Genomic DNA, 18,385 nt, shown 5'->3' with positions numbered 1-18,385 from the left:
GTCTTGGAAAAATTAACTCTTCCTCCTTTTGAACCAGCAGCATCTTCAGAAATGCAATTTCTCTCTTGGAAAACAGTTTTCCTGTTGGCAGTTACCTCAGCAAGAAGAGTCTCGGAGATACAGGCCCTGATGGCAGTACCTCCCTTTCTCATTTTTCATCAGGGCAGAGTTTCTCTAAGAACCAATCCTTCATTCATGCCAAAAGTGATATCCAGGGTGTCTCTAAATCAAGCAATTCACCTGCCTACTTTCTTTCCCAATCCTCAAAATAAGGGGGAAAAGCTGCTGCATACTTTGGACATGCACAGACAACTACGTTACTACTTGGACAGAACTAAGGCCACCAGAAAGTCTGACCAACTATTTGTAGCCTATGCTGCTGGAGTGCAAGGAAAAGCAATCTCCAAACAAACAATTTCAAAATGGATTGGACGCTGCATCAGATTTTGTTATTCTTTCCATGGAAAAGGTGTGCCAGCCAATATTAGGCCACACTCCACCAGAGCTATAGCCACATCCACAGCCTTTCTAAGAGGAGTGGCTACAAAGGACATTCTAGAGGCTGCTACATGGAGCTCCGTGCATACATTTACCAAACACTACAACCTGCCTTTATACTCCAGATCCCGAGCAGGCTTTGCTTCGGCAGTCCTGCAGGGCATTTTAGCTACACCATCCCTTTCTTAGATCCTACCACCCCCAGCTTGGCTATGGTATTCAACCCATATGTCAGGACTGCAGTTGCATTCTTGAAGGACATAGTACAGTAGTTTTGTACCTACCATAAATGTAGATGTCCGATAGATATGCAACTGCAGTCAGGTTTTCCCTCCCTCCTACCCCTCTGCAATTTTCCTTTTGGGTCCATTCCCCCTTTTCTCTATTAGCTGGGGATATCTGTTATGGCGTATCTGTTTATTACTGTTGTGCATGTCTGGAATTTTTTTTATCCATTCACCAAATTTAACCTTCTTTGGAGGGCACCTGGCATCTGGGGCAAGAAACATTGAAGAAGATGGTGTCGGCGGATCGGATACCTTTATACCCCAGCCGCTCTGACGTCAGGGAGGAGACGACATCAGCCGACGCCGGACCCAGACTTTGGAATCCGGCCGACCGAAAGGCTGCCTGAGGGAGGACAACCCATATGTCAGGACTGCAGTTGCATATCTATCGGACATCTACATTTATGGTAGGTACAAAACTGTACTTTTCCCTCCCTCCACCCCCCTTTTCACATCTTCCCCTAGGGGGACACATGCTTCCCAAGGTGGCTCTTAGCCACCAGGACCACTTCTCTCTTTTCCCTTGTACTTCTGACGGGTTAGGGCAAGAAAAACTGATGTAATGACGTTGGCTGCCTTGCTTTTTAATACTGACAACCTGATGTCAGACCTACAGGCGGCAGCAGCCAGAGCACAAAAACATTCACTCTGGTATTCTGGCCGGCTGAGGGCTACCACAGCAGGGATAACCCACAGGTGATGACTGCAACAGTGAGTACACTCGAACATCTACATTTATGGTAAGTGTACACAACTGTACTTTCACTTACTCCCACTAAGTGCAGGTAGGCCCCAGCCAACACAGGACTGGCATAGCAGGAAACATAGGAATCACACAAACAGATGTGGATGCAGCAATTTAAACTCTTGTTTAGTTCGATTTAACACAGGAGAACAGACACACACTAAAATATAACAGCAGAACAGTTCACACTCAGTTAAACAGTTTAACAGTAAAGCAGTGAATAAATACAGTGCCGATGTAATGCAAGTTAATAAAACAGCACAGTTAAATACAAGTGTAGTATAAGTCAGGATAAATTGAAAAATGGCTCTTAGTTTTGTAGATTCTCTCAGCAGCTTTGAAATCAATACAGGGTGGATGCAGATTGCTCGCTATCTTGTAGCTCAACTTGTTTATTTTTGTTTGACAGCAAAACTAGCTTGTCTTTAACGAGCCTATCTTTATACAATCAGGGAAGGCTACAAGAGAGATGAACTCTTAACATACCAATTCATACTTTGTTTTGAAAATCAGATGAAGAGGATATAGAGGTGTACTATAGATGAGACTTCAGATATGTTTTTTTAATCCTTTTAATATAATTTGTAATTGTATTTATTTTACATCTGTTAACCAGGCTTTTGGGTCATTTTTGGAGTACTGTCTAGCTAAGTGACTCCCTCAGAGTCACCACATTAAAATTAAAAAATGCAGGAGCATTGTACTTGTTTGGTAACTACTGTGTGCCAGGACATGGAAGTAACATATGTAGAAGATTTGCGTTTTACTCAGTAAAGGGATTAATGGTGTCTGTATGTCTGAATAACTGTTTTTTGTTTAATAGATATGGCAGCAGGACCATCTTGGTTAAACAAGGGACTGCCTTCCAGCACAGCTCCATCAGCATCAGCCATGAGCAGTGCTACCTGTATATCTCAATTAAGGTAAGCGCATGCCTGAGAATACCTTTTGTGTGTGTCTGTAGCGTTAAGAATTTCCCACTGCATGTGTAGTACCTTCAGCCACAGATTCACTAATCCTCACCTCCTACTGTACCACATAACTCAGGTTGCTCTTCAGGTCATGGACTGTCATTAAAGTGAGTAAAAGGCAATAATTTCACTAGAACAAGCATGGGGAGCTTCTAGGATTTGTGATCAAGGTCCATGTTCCATCACCAATGCATTTTTAGCCATCACTTGATGCCTGCATTATATCCTGCAGTTATTTACAGAGGAGCAACCCTGTGGAGGGGCACAGGGATATTTTAGCAGTAGAATTACTTATAGTTAAGTGACACTGTTAATTGACAGTAAAAAATGGTTCATAGGTCAAGGCTGTTGTCCCTTTCATGATTTGTATTTGTATCAGAGCTCAGGCTAGCAGGAGTGCTGCATGGCATGTTGTGAGATGTTCACTTGGTCTGCTCAATATTACTTATCCATATGGTTGTAAAAAAATCTATCATAAAGGTTCATATATAGAAACAAAGGAGATTTTTTTTTTATTTTATCTATTTACACTTTGATGATCAGGTTAGCCCCACTGGCCAGTGTCTTATTTTCCTGGAGACCCGAGATGATATTCATACAGTCTAGGGGAAATTTTGCCAGGCGCCAAGGAACTTTCGCTACTGTTTTCAGTAAGACACTTTTGAATTTTTATGTCCACCTAAGCTACCACCAACCCAGGCAGATAGGGCCTGTGCTTAAAGGCCTGACACTCAAGATAGTAGCAATTCCCCCAGAGCTGCACTGGAATGTCAGTATTGGGGAAATTGATCTAACATCCAGGTATGGGAATAGAACCAACTGATTTCAGCACTAAAGGCAAGTGATGCTACCTGTTTAGTTGTATACTGTTAGTCTTTGTGCCTTGTACTGGAAAGGATGGAAAATATTAGTTTGCCTAGGATGTTTCTGGATTTAAATGAATTTGGTATGATTGACATCTTCCATCATGGATATATAGATTACAGATCCACTGTTACCTTGTAGTTTGTGTTTCTAACCAAGTGTTATCATTGCCTTGGAGCATAGTTTCCAAGGAGATGGCATTTATGTTGATTTGCCCCAAGCTTTCAGTACTGTTAACCATCACCAGCTTAGTCTTAACTTGAAGACTTTGGAACCAAGCCCTGCGCTAATAAAATGGAGTCACAGATGGCAAACTAATAGGACTTGTGTAGAAAATATTTATCGTTTTATATCTGAATCTTACATTCTCTTTTGGGGTGTCCCTCAATGTTTCCTTTTAGGCCTATTCCATTTTAACATGTATCTCAGTGATCTAGCTTTTGAGTTAAGTATATTCTTCAGTATTTATGCAGGTGACACCAAGGTTGTGAAGGTTATTACAAGTCAGAAGGATGTGGATACTCCAGGAGACTTTAAAAGGACTACTATTCTTGGGCAATAATGAGTGAAATGGAAATACATGTTAAGAAAATAAACTTTTTTATATGTTTGGAGCTTGAAAATTCAGATGTATTATCTTGATGAGAAAGTTGTAGAAACTGCTACTTCATTTAAGTATTTAGGGATTATAGTTCATAACAATTTAACTTTCACAAATCACATTTTGGAACTAAGAAGCTGGGGTTCCAAATTGGTGGTTTGAATTAACAGATGCATACAATTAGAGAAGCAGGAAGTGTTTTTGGGCCTTTGTATATAAACCTTTAAAAGCACAAATCTAGTTATCATATGCCATTACTAAAGCTAGTAGTAACGCCTTAGAAAATGCATAGCATCACCTCACCAAAGAGCGTGACTTCTTTTAACACATTTTTATGTTTTCACGTTAATGAAAGCCTTATAGCTGCAAATCTTACATTACAGAAGATTTAAGAATAGGTCTAATAATGTTTTTGTAAGCCAGCAAGTATCCTTTTTTTGAATGTTATGGTGTAAAATCCTGTAGCATCCATAGAAAGAAGACTCTCATAAATACATTATCATCTCTGAGTCCTTTTTTCTTGCACTTTTGTTAGTAGCCGTAGTCCCCAGTTTGTGATCCATCTTTCATCTACATTTATCTAGTTGCAGGAATCTGCACTCAACTGAGTTAAGTCCGAGTTACCACCTTTATTACCTTGTTCTCAACTTAACAAAGTCCTTGTTGAAGCGTCACCCCCATCATTGACAGCTCTATCATTCCCCTGCTTTGGTGTTAAACAGAGGTGCTAATTATCTCCCATTTTTCTGATTACCCTCTCACCACTATCTTTTATTTTATACCTTCCAGTCATCTCTCTACATGTGTACACACTGTGTCTTCTCCTACTCTTGTCATCCATAAACTTTCCTAGCAACCTTTAGTGTGGCATTGAGAGGCCTTGCTGATTCCAGCTAAAATGCACACACTGGTTTCTTGTGATCCAGACCAATGATTACTGTCATAAAACAAGATAAGAGAGGTTTGATGGAACCCCTTAGATGTAAAATCTTGTTTGTTTCTTTGGAGATGTTTTCATCCAGGACATTGGTTAGTCATTTCTTTGGGATCCCTCAGCTGCTCACAATAAGTAAAGCTGGCTAGTTTCTAGTGTTTCATACACTTCATCCTTGTTTTGTACTGGGACCACAATGGCCTCCCTCCAGTCTTGCCCCACTGTACATATCATATGGTTTTATTAATGATTAACCTGTTGCCTTAAGTATCAACTAAACTGTGAAATGTGGCTTCCTTTGAGACCCTGGCTTCATGGCTGCTGAAGTTCTGTCTGTTATCTTAGATATCTGTTTTAGTGGGTTGTGTTGCAGTAAATGTAAGAGACAGAATTGAGTGTTGCACCATACAGGAGGAAGTCGACAAGTGTATCAGGAAAACCGGAGAACAAAATGTACTTTCATCCAGTGCAGAAGCTACATTTTTCCATCTTGTGAATGCTCAGGCAAAGACTGTTTAGTATGTTAGCTTAAATCTTTACCTCCATGCTTCTGATTCTTCTTTTTCTTCCATTATATTTTCTCCTGTGTGCTTTAAAATGTTCTAGTCTCTGTTGTGAGCCTCTTTTCTGTTCCTCCCGTAGGCTAAAATAACCTTCATAGTTGCCTTTCTTCTTGCTTTCATATAGTTCATCTGGAAGTTGTCGCACCCCCCCCCCCCCACACACACACACACACACACACATTCTCACACCCACACAGGGCAGCTTTCATGCCTTTTGTTCCCCTTCCTTGGCCCCAGTGACTGTGTTATCCCTAAGCTGATCCACAGCTGATTTTTATTTTCAGATTTCTCCATGTCTGTTTCATCCATCATCTTCTTTAGCATTATTTTAATCACTTCCTGTAATTATTTTCTCCCTTTGCTGTTCCTGCAGATGCACAAATCTTTCCTAGCAGTTCTTATGGTCTTCCAAAAGTCTGCTTCCCCTTTAAACTCGCACTGTAGTTCTGTTGTCCAGAGTACTACTTTCTGCTTTCATTTTGAACCAAACAGTAGTGCAATCACTGTTAGCTATTGGGGCTGAAATGTTACTTCAACTCTATTGTCTGTTCCTTGCTGACTAAAAACATCATCCACTGTCCTTCCTTACCAGTAGTGTCTTTCATTTTATGTGTACATCCTTCCCAAGTGTCATTTTTCCTACTTTTTGATACAGGGATGCTTCAGTCTGTTACTGGCAGGTTGAAATTGCATAATGTCCCAACCCTTTCCTGCCTTTTCTCAACTAGCTTAGCTTCCTTTCTGGTTGGTCTGGGGAGTTTATAGATACTGTCTGTCCACCTGCATGCATTCTTCCTGCCCTCCCATTCTGATTGTTAGATAACCAACCTTAGTTTGTGCGATTTGTGCTTTTTCTGTCAAGTTCTTCTGATGCAGATGTTGACTTCCCACTGTACTGTTCAGCGCTCATTTCTGCCCTTAATGTACTGCAATAGCCCCTCTCCATTGTCATTTCTGAAAACATTATACCCATATCTGCTTACATCCCAGTCCCTTTACTGTTTGTCCATGTAGATCAGAATGCAGTGCATCTTTCCTGTCCCCCACAACTGTATGCAGTTCTGCCAAGTTTCCTTAAACTTTAGGCATCATTAAGTAACACCATCCACCTCTCTCTACTGTTGGGCCTTGAATCTATGTTGCCTTTGCTTTCCATGATACTTTCCTCCTTCCATGTTGCATCCTATTTTGTCCTGATCCTGTATTTGCTTTTCATGACCTTTTTTGTCCTTTGTCTTCCTTATTCCACCCATCTCGTTTAAAAGGTACAGCTGTTTATAGGTTTCCTTAAATCCATTTCTTTCAGTGGTTTTGAGCTTTGAGAGATGATGTTTTAATTCTCCCTTGTATCATTCCAGTTCCCCAGTGGTCTTACCATCCCCAGATCCCTTAGCCAACAATTTATATGGCCTAATATAGCCCTGCCAGCCTTTGGCACCAGTGGCAGTTCTCAGCAGGCTGTCCTACCACCCCATTTCTCTATTTTGCTGCCAACTCCTTGCACCTCCCTGTTGCCTTTTGTACTATTTCTTCTGAAAATTATTTGTATGTACGTGGACCATTGCATGGAGACGCACCCATTGTTTTTGTGAAGGCCCTCGTCACTTATCAGCCTGCCCTAACCAGAGTTAACCCTTATCACCATTTCCACTGGCACTGTGCCCCCCCCCCAATCTCCCCTGGTTTTAGAAGCCCCTGCTTTCAGCTCCTGTACTTTTTATCAGCACTGCCTCCCATGACTGATGCTCCCCTTCAGTCTCCTTCCTTCAGCAACTATTGCTTGATATGCTTCCAAAAAGGCACCAAAATAATAACAAACTTCTTGGTGACTTGAACATAAATGTTATTGACCAATACCTTGAACAGAATGCTACTATTGTTATAACCTTAAGCAAACAGTTTCCAACCTACTAAACCAAGTAAAAAGTCAGAAAACAGTTCTGCCCATATAAAGCATAGATGTTTAGACATTCACACACTATCAAATAATTTCAGCAGTAACTACTTTTATTATAGAAGAAGCCACCACAACTAATCTCCTTTAGATAACTTCCAAGAAACCAAGGCAAATAGGATAAAAGATAATCCACAGACAGGAAGAACCGAACCAAAAAGCACAAAGTGCAGCTTTATTGAACAACAAACAGGTCAATAAATCAAGCGCTTTCGCCAGGCAAATACCGGGCTTTCTCAAGATAAAAAGTAGTGTGACTGAAAAGTTTAAATACTTAAGCATCTGATCACATGGTACTTAATTAGTTCAACAAACATCCACTTAAGAAGGCAGTTAATTAGTAACTGAACTCAGTGAGTGAAAAGTATGCATATGAAAATGCAGAATAAAAGTTCAAATAGTGAAAACACTAAAAAATCATTTAAAAATCATTTAAAAATGATGTACAAATGTGTGCATAAAAAATCACAAATGTGTAAGATAAAAGACATTTACTAATTGTAACAAAAAAATCATAGCCTAGCCCTTCGCAGCTTTAGTACACTGGATATATTAATGGCCTCATTGAGACCAGGGGATTTTGCAGCATTAAGTCTAAGCTGCCATAAAAGTTCTTTATATTCAAGGGCTTCCCAGTCACCTCCTCTGGCATCCTGGGTTACCTGTTCAAGAACCATAAACTTAAGTTTCATGTTAGGGCAAGAAGCAAGATGTTTAAAAAAAGCATTAGTGTCCTTCTTTTTTGTAATGTCATATTGATGTTCATAAATTCTTTTTCTAAGGGGTCTCTCAGTCTTCCCTATGTAGAAACTGCAACATTCTGTGCATAATCCTAAGTACACCACCCCTTTTGCTCCGCAGTTGTAATATCGGTCAGCGTCAAATCTAAATTTTCTAGATGGAAGATGAAAAGAACTATCATTCATGATAAAGGAACACTGCTTGCATGCCCCACATTTATAGGTACCAAGTTTAGGGGAACAATGCCTTGAATCTGATAGATGCTTTCTTTCAAATAACTCTTTTAGGTTAATATCCCTTCTAGTCACAAATTTAGGACGTTCCTGGATTATCCATTTAAAGTCATCGTGTAGCGTCAAAAGTGGCCAGTGTTTAAGCACTGTGTGTTCCACCAGTTCGGAATCCTGTGAAAATGTGTGAATAAAACTATTATGCAAGTTAAAGTATTCCAAATTCTCAAACTGCTCAACTTGCTGAAAGCCACTACCTAACAGCGGAAAATACTTGGTTTGTCTATTATCTGTCACTTCTTGGGCCATGTTGTTAACCAAGGAGGCAGGGTAACCTCTTTCTAAAAAAAGTTTTTTTAAAAACTCAACTTCTTCAAGAAAATATTCATCAGTGCTAGACATCTTAGATGCACAAATGAATTGCCCCTTAACCAAGCCCTTCTTCTGGTGAAATGGGTGACCACCGTCAAAATGAAGGTATGAATTAGAAAAGGTGGCTTTCCTAAATACCTTGGATTTAAAGGTGTGATTACAGTAGTCCTTCTGTGTTGATATATCCAGGTAGTTCAGTACGTCCTTACTAACATTATAAGTGAAAGATAGAAAGTGTGTGGTAGAATTAATATAACTCATGAACTCAAGAAAGTTGCTCAGGGTTTCCTTCCACAATAGGCAGATGTCATCAAGGTATCGCTTATAATGGACTATGTATTGTACCCAATGTGTGGAAAATATAAAATTGTTCTCCCAGTAATGTAAAACTATGTTGGCGTATAATGAGGCACATGCAGCGCCCATCGCAACCCCCTTTTTCTGTTTAAACAGTTCTCCATTGAAAAAAAGAAAGTTATTATCGAGAACAATTTCCATAAACTCAACAATTAAGCTGATTGTGTTGGAACTAAGGCCGGATTCAGAGGCCAAAACTTAATTGAACCACTCTAATCCAATAGAGTGTGGGATGCTGGGGAACAATTCTACAATATCAATGGTTGTCATAAGTAAATCAGGATGAAATAGCCTAATTTCTAAACCCTTGAGAAAATCCCAAGAATCCTTGCATACATGCTGTAGCATAGAAGAGAATTTCTTTGTAATGTGGTCAATAAACTTGCTCAACGGTTCAGTGATACCTCCAGCCCCCGAGACAATAGGTCTAAATCTCATGGGGTCTAAACCTTTATGGGTTTTGGGTATTCCAAAAATTACCGGGGTCCTAGGTTTATTGACATGTAAATAGTTGTATAACCTTTCGTTAATAACTCCCTGTAATAGGTGGTCCGATAACAAAAAATTGATTTTGGAATAGGCTAAATTTAACTCGTTCCTAGAAATCAATTCATACTGCTCAGGATCCTGCAACATGTTGTGGAGGTAGGTGTCCTATGCAAAATTATACATCAGGACCACCCCCCCCCCTCCCTTGTCGGGTTTCATCACCCTAACACCGTCCTGAATAAGGGACTAAATTAAATGCTGTGACTTAGAGTCCAAATTATTAGATGGAGAATGTGTTCTGCTAAAACACGGCTTTCTTAAATCCATTCCACCACCTCCTCAAAAACCTTAAGAGAGGGGTGTAGAGGGGGATTGTAGGTACTAGCCCTTGCTAGCTCTTCTTTTGTGTGTGGTTGTCCCTTAAATTGTAATGCTAGTTTTAAATGTCTGACAAATAACTTTAAAAGTTTGTTGAACTAATTAAGTACCATGTGATCAGATGCTTAAGTATTTAAACTTTTCAGTCACACTACTTTTTATCTTGAGAAAGCCCGGTATTTGCCTGGCGAAAGCGCTTGATTTATTGACCTGTTTTTGTTGTTCAATAAAGCTGCACTTTGTGCTTTTTCGTTCGGTTCTTCCTGTCTGTGGATTATCTTTTATCTTATTAATTTCCTTTAGAAATTATCTGAGTCTAAGCAACCCGTAATCAACTTAACACCTATTCCTAATTGACTTATCCCCAGTTTTCAGCATTAGTGACCCAAATGAGGCTCTGATTTACTTCTCAACTTTTTCACACCAATCCAAGGTGCTGTGTTTCCTATTACAAGACCATGAGGGCAGAAATGTCCCTGGCTTACTCCCACCTTAAGAACTTTGTCAGAAGGGGATAAGGCATGGGAAGACCTGGAAACAAAGTCCAGATCGCCTTGAATTAAATCGGGTCCATGTTCGGCTGTCGAAAAAACAGATCCTCGAATGGCTAAATATCAAACATAAAACATCTAACCAGAAAATTACCGAACACGTATAACTTTGAAAATAAATTCATTGAATGGTCATAGTTGGCCAACAACTAGGAAGTAACGAGATGCATAAAGTGAAGGAAACCTTTTAAATTTGCCCCATTCCCCACTGTAGTTCGACCTCGGAGTTGGTATATATAGTTGGGGCCCTCCAATTTTTTGGTTGTGTTCACTTTGTTCGCCAGCTATGGCCATTCGGTGAATATATTTTTGAAGTTGTACTTGTTCATTAATTTTCTGTTTAGATGTTTTATGTTTGATATTTAGCCATTCGAGGATCTGTGTTTTCAATAGCCGAACATAGACCCAGTTAAATCAACAGTATCTAGACCTTAAGAAGCAAGCCAGAATTGCCACTAATTGTGAAAAAGCCCCTTTCCTCAGAGGTGGAAAACAAGCTCTGTCTTCCTCTTCTCCCCCTCAAAAAACTTATAGGTCACAGAGTCTGTTACCAACTCAAGCCTGGCACAAACCCCCAACAGCCAACTGTACTGAACTGTACAGAAACATACAGACACTTCTGTATCTTGGCCATAGATGATTTAATTAGTAAGTTCCCATTACTGCAGCACAGTGACCACATACCATGTGACCCTGAAGGCATGCAGATGTCCTTCGTGTTTCACTGTTGCAGTCATCAAACTTGCAGGTAGCCCTCAGTCGGCCCGAATACCAGAGTCTTAGTATTTCTGCATCGTATGCTGTCACTTCTTCCATGACATCAGGTCGTCAGGGGTATAAAACAGGCAGCCGACGCCATTACATCAGTCTTTCTTGCCGAGGAGGAGCCCGAAGCAGAAGCAGTTCGCAAGTGCCGGTTGGCCGCTACCTGAAATTTTTGTTTTCGAATTGATCATCATGCAGTCTTCTAAAGCTAAGTACCCCGTTGGGGATCTTTTTTCTTGCTCTGATGTCAGAAAAAGTTAACAGTTGTCTTCCTGTGGAAAGCAAATACCTCACAGAGACTTTCATTCTTACTGCGTCACCTCTTTAGGCTCAGACCACGACATCCCTCGCTGTCGGTTTTGTGCCTTGTTTAACACCTGAACCATTCATTGCTGGGCTATCTTTGTCGCTAAATTCTTTCGCTCTCTTTTTCCATATTCTGAAATGGCTTTGGTAAGCCATCCGACTACCAATCTTCCGAAAAAATGCAAGGATAAAGACAGAGACGCATAGGTCAAAGCTGCCAATGAAGCTTCTGTTAAGCTAGTCGCCAGTCTGCCGGTACTCAGTGAGGCACCTTTGCAGTCCCTGATGCCCGCTTCTATGGATTCGCAGGCCTCTGCTGAGACCCATTCAGAGTCCGGTATGCCGCGGATGTCTCTACCTTGAATGGGTCCAAAGCCGCTGCTCAGGCACCGGCTTCTGAGGATGTATTCCATCCTACCGATGTTCGAATTAAACCGACGACTTCATTTTTAGCCAAAACTACCGAGCTTCTTAGGCCCAGAGTACGCACTACACCTAGAAAACTGATGAACAAAGCGCATGCTTAGGCTCCATGTCACAAAAACAAATGCTTAGAATGGCTGAAGACCTTATTTTGCTAATTAAGGGAAGCCAGCCTTCCCCTGCTAAGAGACAAAGAATTGATTTACCTTCTGATTCTACAGGCCAGGAGTCAGATGACTCTGATCCTTTTGATTATCAGGACATGCTCTCATCAGCCTATTATGATTCGGATGCAGAGGAATCCATTCCCTCTGCCTCCCCTCCAGAGGATTTTTCTTTTGATGAAACCTTGCATACTTTAAGAGAGCATTTCCACTGGAAATGCCAGGACTATCCTCAGTCCAAAAAGAGACTTAGAGAATTTTTAGAGGTGCCTCAGCACAGGCCTTTAGCTATACCCCCTGGATGTTGTGGATGATGTTTTTATGGAATCCAGTCTTACTCCAGACACATTACCTCCAGCACCTAGGAAACCTGACAGGTACTACAGAGTACCTGACTCCCACAAGTTTCTTTTCAAGAATCCTACTGCTGATCCAGAGATCATTTCCCAGGGACCTAAAGGTATTAAGGCTACTACAGCCAAAAATTGTACCCCTTCGGCCAGGGATTCCAGAGCTTTAGACAGATGAGGTAAGAAGGTATATACCTCTGCAACACTTGCTATCAGGGCATTGAATTGCCAGTTTCACACGCTGAAGTACCAGCAACATATTATGGAACTAATTTAAACAAAAAAATGGTAATATTTCCAGATTGTGCAGAAAATAAAGATTTACAAGAGCTAATGCAAGTTCGTAAGCATAATTTACAGTGTGGCTTTGATGCCCTAGAAGCATCATGCAGGGCTGCAGTCACTGGTTCTGTACTGAGAAGACATGCTTGACTGACGGAGCAAACCTTGCCAGATCATGTCCTATCCAAATTACTAGACGCTCCTTTAAATAAGGACTGTTTGTTTGACACCAAAGCAGAATAAGTTCTTAAAAAGATGGAGAAAAAGCTAAATCTATGCAAACTGTTAAAGAATTCTTACAAGTGCAACCACCTAGATTCAGTAGGCACTGCCCTTCAAAACACTGGTCCTTTCCAGCCCCTTCCATACCTTCCCTGACAAGATCCAGGGGAAAACAGACCACCCAGACTACAGTCTCAGGGTATGCAGAGATCAAAGCAATGGAGTGCCCCCACCCCTAAAACAGGGAGTGGTAAGCCACCTCCCTATGGAAAAAGTTCACAATTATGTCTCGAATCTACTTCCCAGCCCTGCCCAAGTGCTTGTGCCCCTCAGAGGAAAACTTGCCCTTCATGCAAAAAACTGGATGTCCATCACTCAGGACCGATGGGTCCTCAACATTGTATCCCAGGGGTACAAATTCTATTTCCATTCACTGCCAGCCCAAGCAGGTTTCCAGACCTTCCTCCTAACCAGTGGGCAGAGGCTCAAAAGCAAGTACTCTCCCTGCTCAATATCAGAGCCATTCAATCCTGTTCCAGTAGAACAGAGGGGTCAGGGTTTCTACTCCAGACTATTCCTGGTACCCAGAAAAGAGGGGTCTTGGTACCCAGTCCTGGATCTTTCAATTCTAAACACCTTCCTGGTGGTCCCAAAATTCAAGATGCTTACCATGCAACAGCTTCTCCGTATGCTAGCCAAGGATGCCTGGTTAGTCACTCTAGACTTAAAAGAAGCTTATCTGCATATCCCCATAAGGGAGTCATGCAGGAAATATCTACGTTTCAGAGCAGGATATATGCACTATCAGTTCTCTGCACTTCCCTTTGGCTTATCTACTGCGCCCAGAGTATTCACAAAATGCCTGGCTCCAGCCATTGCATACTGCAGGCAGAGAAATATCCAAATTTACCCGTACTTGGACGACTGCCTGATTCAGGCGTGCAGTCAGGAATTGCTGCTTCAGCACGTGGCATTTGTAAAAAGCCTTCTCACTTCATTGGGGTACACCATCAATGAAACAAAATCTCAACTGTTACCCAGTCAAAAGATTGTATTCCTGGATGCAAGCCTGGACACAACTTCCCAGATGTCATTTCTCACTTCAGAAAAACAGTTCTATCTGACAGACTACTTCAAACAAATGGCCACCAGAACCCAGCTATCTACAAGAAAAATACTGCAAGCCCTAGGGTTCATGGCCTCATGTGTACTGCTAATTCCATATGCAAGACTGCATATGAGGAAACTTCAATGGTACTTAAAATGTCTTTGGTGCCAGCATTCTTAGAACCTGGAAAGAGTCATTCCAATAATAACTTGTCTAAGGATAGAGTTCCTTTGGTGGGCAGCAGCATGCAACCACAACAATGGACTGCATTTCACAGAACTCCATGCCATCCAAACCATGACAACAGATGCATCAGACTATGCATGGGAGGCTCACATGGCAGGAAAATGCATTCAGGGTCACTGGAGCCCAAGGCATATTCTCCTGCACATCAATCTAAAAGAGTTGCTAGCTGTACAGAGTGCTCTGACAGCTTTCATATACCTAATCCTTCCAGGACAACTGCTGATAAAAACAGACAACACCACAGTTATGTGGTACATAAACAAGCAGGGGGGAATCCATTCTTACCACTCTACAGGTTAGCCATGGCCCTGTGGAACACAGCTTTCAGCAACTAAGTCCATCTACAAGCTCAATTCATGCCAGGCAAACAAAATTCACTGGCAGATGACTTGAGCAGAAATCTCCTAGACCCACACGAGTGGAAACTGGAGCCCAACACCTTCAACCTTCTGATCCAGTGGTGGGGGACACCAGAGGTGAATCTCTTTGCCTCCCCCGAGAACCACCAATTAAGCAAATACTGCACCAGGAACCCTCACAGCAGGGCCTGGAAGGTGAATGCCCTGTCTTTTCAATGGGAAAACCTCTGTCTATGCCTTTACCCCTCTGCCCTTTCTATCAAGAGTACCACTCAAGATAAAACAAGACAGGCCAAGGACAATTCTGATTGCCCCAGACTGGCCACACCAGCACTGGTACCCACTCCTGCGCAGCCTGACAATGGTGCCACCCTGGCACCTACACCAGACTCTTATCCTACTGACTCAGCAGGAGGGACTGATTTTGCATCCACAGTTGCAAACCCTAAACCTTGCAGCCTGGCTTATCCCTTGAATACTACACCAGCATCCCTCAGCAAACAGGTGCTGGACGTCATTCTTGAAGCCAGAAGGCCTAGTACTAGGAAATCCTATGCTGAAAAGTGGAAAAGGTATTGTTCTTGGATTCGGTCTAAAGGAAAGGACACAGCTGTGCCCTCCTTACCTCTAATCCTGGATTACCTAGCAGAGCTACTCCACAGAGGCCTGTCCCTCTCCTCCATTAAGATTCATGCCTCTGCCATTTCGCCTCATTACAATACTGAGCCACCTCTTTTTTTCTCACCCTCTCATCAAACCGTTCCTGAGAGGAGCTAACAACTTAAGTCCCCCAAGGAGAGCACCCACCCCTGCCTTGGATCTTAACTTTGTACTGGAAAAGCTCACACTTCCCCCTTTTGAACCTGCTGCTTCAGCAGAGTTGAAATTCCTCTCTTGGAAAACAGCTTTGCTTTTAGCCATAACTTCAGTTAGAAGAGTGCCTGAGTTACAGGCACTAATGGCTGTGGAACTCTCTATTATTTTCCATGCTGACAGGGAGTCCCACAGGACTAACCTGTCCTTTATGCCTAAGGTGGTTACCAGTGTGTCTCTAAACCAGCCCATCCATTTGCTAAATAAAGGGGAAATGATCCTGCACTCTTTGGACGTGTACAGGTAGCTCAGGTTCTACCTTGATAGGACTAAGCCTTTCAGAAAATCTGACCAGCTGCTAGTTAGCTTTGCAACAGGGGCAGAGGGCAAGGCCATTTCAAAGCAGACCATTTCCAAATGGATAGCACACTGCATCCATTTCTGCTACAAACACCATGGAAAACCTACCCCACAGGGGAATCAGAACTCATTCCACTGGGGCTACTTTTGCTTCTACAGCATTTCTCAGGGGAGTCCATACCAGGGACATTCTGGAAGCTGCAACCTGGAGTTCTGTACATGCCTTCACCAAGCATTACCACTTGCCTATATTTTCCAAATCCATGGCAGGATTTGCTACAGCAGTCTTGCAAGGCCTACTAGCCAGCCCTAACACTTCTTGACTGCCTCCACCCTTCCTCAGCTTTGGGAATCAATCTAAGTGTAATGACTGCAACAGTGAAACACGAAGAACATAGTATAGTTGTCTACACTTACCATAAATGTAGATGTTCAAGTGTATTCACTTTTGCAGTCCTGGTTTCCCCCCCTCCAGCCCCCTGGCTTTCTCTATCTACCTCTCCTCTCTATAGCTATTCCTAATGGCATTGGTATTTACTTTTTACTGGTGGTGTTCCCTACCATATACTAGCTCCCTATTTGGGGGCTCCTGACATTTGGGGCAAGAAAAACTGATGTAATGGCGTCGGCTATCTGTTTTATACCCCTGACGACCTAACGTCATGGAAGAAGCGACAGCATCCGATGCAGAAATACTAAGACTCTGGTATTCGGGCAGACTGAGGGCTACCTACAGTCAGATAACCCAAGTGTGATGACTGCAACCGTGAATACACTCGAACATCTACATTTATGGTAAGTGTACACAACTGTACTTTATACTTTGTCAGAGCTTACTGCCCTACCTTTTGTTTGGGGCAGATAACAGAGAAAGTAGTAAAGAGCACATTGGATTCTATTAACTTTACACATCTTATTTTCTAAACCCCATCCTGTTTTCCTTAGAATGGCCTCTGTCCACATCACCAAACTACTCATATATATACCAAACTTGTCCCTTATTTCTGGAATAATCCCCACTCACTTTAAATACACAGCCACTATCCTGCTACCAAAGACCAACCACTGTAAAACATGCAAAGTCTATCAACATATTGCAAACCTCTGCCACATAGCTAAGATTTCCAGGAAGTTAGTTTACAAACAACTGTTCAAGCACATTAACCGATTAGATTTGCTATGCGATAAACCACTCTGTTTTGATAATGGCTTCAGTACCACTACTGCCTTGTATTCTGCAACAAAGTCCATGTTCACCGACATGGAAAATGGACTACTGACATCAAGCTTTTTTTATAGACCTAACCAGGCCTTTGAAACTATTAATCACTCATTACTGCTAAATAAATTGAGCAAGTTCAGCTTCGACAGTAATACGCTTCAGTGGTTCAGTAGCTACAAGCTTGACTTTGGCAGTAATACAGTGCAGTAGTTTATTAGCTACCTAAGTAACAGAACCTTCAAAGGTAGACTGTAATAAGCTGCAATTTCAACATGGCTTCCTACTTACTGGTGTACCACAGGGCTATGCATTAGGATGCATGATGTTTTCACTCTTCATCAACAACCTCTCCAGTAACTTACATTATCCTAAGATAGTAATGTACACTGATAATATCCTGCTGATAGAATTGGGCAAAATCCTCACAGAGCTACAGCAAAAGCTCCAAACCAACTTCACCTCTGGCTGTAACTGAATGTTATCCATCAGGTTGTTAGTCAATCTAGTTAAAACAAAAGTCATACTTTTTGTCAGTAGACAAAGGTTTCATAGTCAAAATCTACCTGCTGTTCAACTTCTCAGTAGTAATGGTAATCAAATTCCCAATGCTACTGATAAAAAGTTTTCTAGGATTAACTTTAAACCCTGCACTGGCTTTCACTTAGCACACACACTAGTGTGAGTAAAGCAGTTTATTAGCACATTAGAGAACGACAGGCAGTTGAGAGTGAGATTGTCGAAGTGTAGTTTTCCAGTAGGCAGTTTTGCGAACCCAAATACATCGACTACACAACATCGAAGGGGTAATGTAGTTCGAACTTTTGGTGGAGATTGTGGTTCAGTGAGGAACAGGGAATTAACCCATTTCCCCACTGTAGTGCGATCTCGAAGTTGATATATATAATTTGCAGGGGGGTGCAGGGGGGCTTGCCCTTCAGCAAAATAGTAAAATTCATGTGCCATTGATTGTAGAGTGTCACTGTACTTTACAGTACATAACATAGGTGACTGATGTCACCTCCTGCTCTGTCGAATACATTGATCTATGGGTGTTGAAGTATTCTGTTTCGAGTTTGCTGGTTGTTCGATGTTGCAGTTTTCTGTATTTCGAGTAGCTGTTGAGGCCGGTCAGTGAATGCAGTTTCAAGATTTCAGTAGTAAACCGAGTAAAACATTCTCATTTAAATCTGTTACAAGTTAACAAACCGTCTAATGCCTACATTAAGGTGA

General features: G+C 41.7%; 1 protein-coding gene across 4 annotated transcripts in view; it reads left to right on the top strand.

Annotated features, from left to right (window-relative positions):
- The window catches only part of TFDP2 (transcription factor Dp-2), a 1,395,463-nt gene that overhangs the window by 1,248,273 nt on the left and 128,805 nt on the right, over window positions 1–18,385 (top strand). For all 4 annotated transcript variants that reach the window (XM_044071065.1, XM_044071064.1, XM_044071067.1 and 1 more), the window contains exon 10: window positions 2,354–2,453. In XM_044071065.1, coding sequence (XP_043927000.1) covers window positions 2,354–2,453 — 100 coding nt within the window. The remainder of the gene's footprint in view (window positions 1–2,353; window positions 2,454–18,385) is intronic.

Source organism: Protopterus annectens, chromosome 5.part0, assembly GCF_019279795.1.
Source record: "Protopterus annectens isolate FY-2018-M chromosome 5.part0, PAN1.0, whole genome shotgun sequence".
NCBI lineage: Eukaryota > Metazoa > Chordata > Ceratodontiformes > Protopteridae > Protopterus > Protopterus annectens.
This window is presented reverse-complemented; position numbering and strand designations above follow the sequence as displayed.